Source organism: Pyxicephalus adspersus, chromosome 4 (assembly GCF_032062135.1).
Source record: "Pyxicephalus adspersus chromosome 4, UCB_Pads_2.0, whole genome shotgun sequence".
Taxonomy (NCBI): Eukaryota; Metazoa; Chordata; class Amphibia; order Anura; family Pyxicephalidae; genus Pyxicephalus; species Pyxicephalus adspersus.
This window is the reverse complement of record NC_092861.1, coordinates 149172550-149178886: the sequence shown is the minus strand read 5'-3', so window position 1 is coordinate 149178886 and position 6337 is coordinate 149172550. Positions and strand designations below refer to the sequence as shown.

Sequence of the window (6337 nt, the reverse complement as noted above, 5' to 3'; positions counted from 1 at the left end):
GTGGGGCCCAGTGCTGACTGCCAGCAGACGGATTCATACATGGTGAAAGTTTCATTCACATTACCAGGCGCTGGCTCTTGTTGGGGAGATTCAGAAGCAGACAGGTTCTCTTTCTTGGGGGAGGGGGGAGCAGAGGTCACATGACTGCAGCTTCCAGCTGTTGCTGCTCTGTTGTTTTTTTATTGTCACCTGCAGGGGGGAGGAGCTTCCTTTCTCTCCATTCACACAGCTGATTGGCTGGTCGGAGGTCACATGAAAGGCAGCGATCAGCTGATGTGTGTGTACAGGGGGAGGGGTTTGTTTATATTGCCTGTGATGTCACAGCCTGAGCTGCAATGCTGGAGTGAATCACAAAGGGAACCTGTCCTGCCACTGGTGAATGGTTCACATATAGGACACGGCCTGCCACTGGTGAATGGTTCACATAGAGGCCCTGTCACTGGTGAATGATTCACATATAGGACACGGCCTGTCACTGGTAAATGGTTCACATAGAAGCCCTGTCACTGGTGAGTGGTTCACATGGAGGCCCTGTCATTGGTGAATGATTCACATATGGGACCCGGCCTGCCACAGGTTCATGATTCACATAGAGAACCTGTCCTACCACTTCTGCATGCTGATTCACCATTGGTCCTCCCTCTGTGGGTGCTGGGAGTGTTATTTCAGCAATAATTCGGGGAGGGGGGGTTATTCATCAACACAAAGGGCCCATTCACTAAGCTGTGCTGAATCTCGCCGTCTCTTTCCATCTCACATTTGTGCTACGCTGATATTATATTCTGCCGCTCAATGTTTCTATCGAGAATCTTAATACCAATAATTCTGCTCAGCACTTTCTAGAACCTCACATAAACAGATGCCGGTGTCATTGTTATCATTAATAAACAGGATTTATATAGCACCAACATATTACGCAGTGCTGTACATTAAATAGGGCTGCCAATGACAGACAGTGACACAGGAGGAGGAGAGGACCCTGCCCCAAAGAGCTTACAATCTAAGAGGCGGGGGAAGTAACACACAATAGGAGGTAAACCTTAAGGGGTGAAGTGACTGGTCCTCTTGATGCTCCATCTCCCCCAGATATAAGTTGTCATCTCTTGCTTCTTACCGGTCCTTAGATGTGTTGTCACTGCATTGGTTCCCTTTGTTCTGCATGGAACATGTGACTTTGCTCCCATAATGTGCATGGAAAGGTTGATTGAGAGATGTAGTTCTGGGGGTGTCACTAGGACCTTGCCTACCAATAGCGCCCCCTGCAGGACATTAACAGTGCCTAATGTCGGTAAAATGTGGACATATATCATGTAATGCTGAAATGTTTATTCTCCGTTACAGATCCACTTCCTGTGGAAATTTACCGAACGGGAAAATGGGGAGAATCTTCCTGGATCACATTGGAGGAACCCGTCTGTTCTCCTGAGCAAACTGTGACACCATTCTGACCAATCGCTCCGAGCTTATCTCTACCCGCTTCACCGGAGCTACAGGCCGGGCGTTCCTCTTTAATAAGGTGAGGATTTATTTGGAGGGGTCATGTGATCTTGCAATCACAGGAATGCGATTGGCTGAATCGGTTATATATGCAGTGATGTTTTTACAGTGGAAACGATAAAAAGATTTCTGCATTGTGAGTCTCCTAGATTGTAAGCTCTTCGGGGCAGGGTCCTCTCCTCCTCCTGTGTCACTGACAGTCATGTGCAACCCCTATTTAATGTACAGCGCTGTGTCATATGTTGGCGCTATACAAATACTCTTTATTAATAATAATATTGTAAAGACAGCTCTGTATTCCCCGACATTCGTGATCTGGTATATCTGATGCTTGGTGTCTTTTTCCATATGACATCAGTTTCTGATTGGATCTTCTGATGGCTGCTTCTGAGGGAGGTTCAGGGTGATAGCCAAGCTGGTAAATCTTATATCGTGGAGATGACACCTTGCTTATGAGGGTCAGTGACAATACAGCATCCTCCCCGGCCCCTTTTGGCTGGGTGCACCACCCGGCACTTTTCAGTGACCACCTGGCTGTTTTTGGGTGGTTATTGAAAAGTTGTGTCACAATACAGGGGCTGCCACACAGCTTTAAAGAATACTGCAATGTGTTTCTACAAGGGGCATCTCCCTTTATACCCTCCCAGATTATTACTCCTCTGCAACCAGTATAATATTATTATTATTACACAGTATTTATATAGCGCCGACATATTACACTGCGCTGTACAAAGCCCATAGTCATGTGACTATTTGTCTCTCAAAGGAGCTCACAATCTAATGTCCCTACCATAGTCATGTGTCATTATTACAGTCTAAGGTCAATTTTGGGGGGAAGCCTATTAACCTAACTTCATGTTTGTGGGAGGAAACCGGAGTATCCAGAGAAAGCCCACACAGACACGGAGAGAACCTGCAAACTCCATGCAGATAGTGTCCTGGCTGAGACTCAAACCTGGAAGCTAGCGCTGCAAGGGCCAGAGTGCTAACCACTGAGCCACCCTGCTGCCCCGATAATACCCACCACTTCTAGGTTTATAGGGGGGTATTGGACCATTTTACCCGTGACACTGGATAATGCACACATATCACCAGGCCCAGTCTATTACTGCTCAAATCTTACCAACCTGACACATTCATATTTATTGCTGACTGCAAAGAAGCAGAAGTAAGGTGAGTGTATCGGGGGGGGTTTGGAACCCGTTTACAGAGAGGCTGACATTTTGCCTTTCATGGGTAAGGTGACAATCTCTCTATATTGTATATCCGGGCTGTATATCTCTGTAATATATATACAATTTCACATGCGCTCCTTCTTATATAGTGAGCTGAATAAAGATTGCTACTGTAGCAATGACATTCCTGGGAGTGTTGTCCGATATATGTTAGAATAAATAGCTTCACCTATCCTCCACATATACATACAGTGTACTCCCAGGGCCCCTTTTAGCTGAGCGCACCACCCAGCTTTTTTCAGTTACCTCCCGGCTGTTTTTGAGTGGTTACTGAAGAGTTCGGTCACCATACAGGGGCTGCCAACCACATACAGCTTCTTCCCAGCCAGCGTTTTAAGATTTCTGGGGAAAATACTGCTGTATATTGGATTATTTCTCAATAAAATAACAATGCTGCTGCCTAGGCTCTCCTGAATCGGCCTGCATATTGTGTGTAGGGGAATGCTTGCAGGAGGTAAAGGTCTGGGGTTACCAACAATATTAGGAATTGACCTCCGAGCAGCTGCCCCTGCATTCTTTTTACAAGCCTGATGATTTTACAAAAACACTTTGCTTTCTGATTTCACACAGCCTGGGCTCTCGTGCTGCAGAGAGTAGTAGTGCTAAGTAGCGCTCAAACGGCATTACATGAGTGCAGCTTGGTCCACACAGAAAACCTGACAACCATGCAAACCCCTCCGTGTGGGAGAAGAGAATCATACTGTCACTTCACTGGACAGCAAGCGATTTTTTTTATTTATTAATAGTGTCCTATTTAAAGATTTGCCTCTATTCCTGTTCTGGTGACACTTTTTATAATAATATAAAGTGTTTCTATAACCCAGTGCTTGGTGACAGCAACCCACAGACCAAATAGAAAAGCTTCCCTTCCCTCAACCAGCAACTAAATCGTCAGGAAGTAGAGAAAGGCGAGGCAGTGTTCTCCCCAGACTTTTTGAGTAACCACCCAAAAACAGCCAGGTGGTTACTGAAAAGTGCTGGGTGGTGCGCCCGACTTAAAGGAGCCCGAGAGAACATCGATGAGGGAGGATGAATCTCCTAAAACAGTCTTCAGCAGTGTGAAGGGACTGGTTCTCCTTGGTCATCTCTCCTAGGAGTGGTAGGTGAAGGTTGGCTATTGCTTGAAGAGTGACGAGGGAAGTGTTAACATCAGAAGATGTAAAGTTTAGAAGCCAATGCATTTCAGGAGGTCCAATTGATTTCAGGTCTTGGTCCTGGTAAACTGTTTTGGACAGATATGTTTGGAGGGGTTCTCAGGGTTGATCATTCCAGATGCCGATGGGAGCAAAACCAGGCTCATGCAACCTCCAACATTGCAGAATATACAGCTTCACCCAGGCTTTTTTTCAGGTTCAGGATTTCACCAATCTTGATTGGCTGAGCCGGAATGATTGCATACACTGGAGGGAGTTCATCCATGCATATGGTATGCTGAACAAATTAATTTATTAAAGGAAATGAGAGTGCATCCACAAACTGATATGAAATATCGAGCATATCTTGGACAGTATGTAACAAGCAGCCAGGCTTCAGGCTTTGCAGATAAGATAAAGCCAGCAAGACAGAGACAGAGGACCCTCTGGCAATGCTGCAACGGACAGAGACCTCGTTTTGCGTTTTGTCTGCCTGCTGCAGATCTTACCGCCAAAAGCAAATCCATTATCTCTTCTGCTGACTTAATCCCAGAACATTATCATTATTAATAAACAGTATTTATATAGCGCCAACATATGACGCATCACTGTACATTGAATAGGGGTTGCAAATGACAGAGGGATACAGACAGTGACACAGGAAGAGGAGAGGACCGTGCCCCAAAAGGGCTTACAATCTAATAGGTGGGGAAGCAGCATACAATAGGAGGGGATCAGCAGAACTTGCAGCCTGGTGTTCAGCCTTTTGCTTATTTTAATATATAGTTGCAGAGCTTCCTTCTCCTACATGAGAAGAGCTGCAAGATATATGGAGCCAATGTTATTTGTAAACACCCCTCTAAATAACTGAATTCAGATACCACTAATTCTACAGCACATAAAGCCAATTTAGAACTTTTAGAAGACCTCCTAACGATTAAAGTGAATTGGTGTCAAGTGAGGCAGCAAATTCAAAATAATTGGCTTGTAATGCACCTCAGACCAGCTGAATTTAATTATTTAATGTTTTTCTGTTCTCAGGTGGTAAATTTACAGTACAGTGAAGTCCAAGACCGCGTCATGCTCACCGGCCGTCACATGGTGCGAGACGTCAGCTGCAAAAACTGCAACAGCAAACTGGGCTGGATCTACGAATTCGCCACGGAGGACAGCCAGCGCTACAAAGAAGGGCGAGTCATCCTGGAGCGAGCCCTGGTGCGAGAGAGCGAGGGCTTCGAAGAACACGTTCCCTCTGACAATTCATGAAGTGCTTTTTGCTGGATATTTTCTTTCTTTATAAAGCTACAACTCTCTACAATGTATTTGCATACACTGTTACCTTAGCCTCCGAGTCGCATTATGTGATGAGATAGAGGAACTGAGAAATACCTGAAAAGTGATCACTTCAGCTTATTACGTCTCCAGCATATATTCTACCAATGCTGACTTATGTTCATTTCACTCCTTTTATCAGAAGGGCCCGGTGGCCCCTCTTTCCCTTCCTACCCATCTAGCAAATGCCTTATATTCATTGATATTTGCATTTTTTGTATTACCTGAATTGTCTTTCTCTTAATCTATAACCCCACGTTTTTTATTTGGAATTTTTCCTTTCACCAGTTTTATCATACGGATCAGCTTGTATGCAGAATTTTCAGGGTCCAGTGTTTGCGGGTGCTTGCGCTGGTCAGCTCCTCCTAAAGCAGCTGGGGTTATTGGGTGAACCAGATTCCTCTCCATGTATCCATCTGTATAACCCGGAATCCAACCTGCCCCTTTGTTGGTCAGCTCTTTGCTGTGATGCAGTTTGGTGTGGATTAAAATTAGAAAAAAAAAGAAAAAAATATATTTTGAAATGCAGAAAAAGAATTTGTTTTATGTAAGTGATGTAGAATCTATCAGCAGTGTAATAAAATAATTCTGTCTGTTACGTCCTTAATTCTCAAATTCTTGTTTCTTTTTTAAGAACACCGCATCCTTTGGTTAATAAAAGAAAGTGGTCTATATCTGAATTGCAGCAACAGGTATTGTTCCTGCTCCTTTGGATATATCCCTCCCCCCCATTTGCAATGGAGTATATACCAAGAGGTTTATCAAAAGGAGTGTCTAAGCTTGTTTTACACAATAGTTACACTTGCCAAGCCTGTAGGATTAGACTATAATATGAAAAAGAGGAGAAAACAGACAGGCTTTTGTAGGCAAAATTAGTTAAAAACAAATATATTTTGTTTATTTAAACACGTTAAGCCTTGTTTAGACGTAGACCTTCTATTTTAATTCCTCGACTAACTAAATTCTTCTATGCTAGTAGGAGCACACAAATCTGTGTTTCATAATCACACAGAGTAGAGCAACCTTTACAAATGTCTGGAAACCCGACACGTTTCGCCCAAGTGGCTTCTTCAGGGGATTGAGAGACCAAGACTATATCATAACAAACAATTTAACCAAATTGTATCATTTCTTAGGTAA

The 6337-nt window shown here is 44.0% G+C and overlaps 1 protein-coding gene across 1 annotated transcript; it reads left to right on the top strand.

The window, feature by feature from the left end:
• Window positions 1–1341: 1341 nt before the first annotated feature.
• YPEL5 (yippee like 5) lies at window positions 1342–5795 on the top strand. The gene is given in 2 exon segments (XM_072409966.1): window positions 1342–1516; window positions 4907–5795. Coding segments are annotated over 2 exon segments (366 nt in total). The 5' UTR covers window positions 1342–1375; the 3' UTR covers window positions 5132–5795.
• Window positions 5796–6337: the final 542 nt, after the last annotated feature.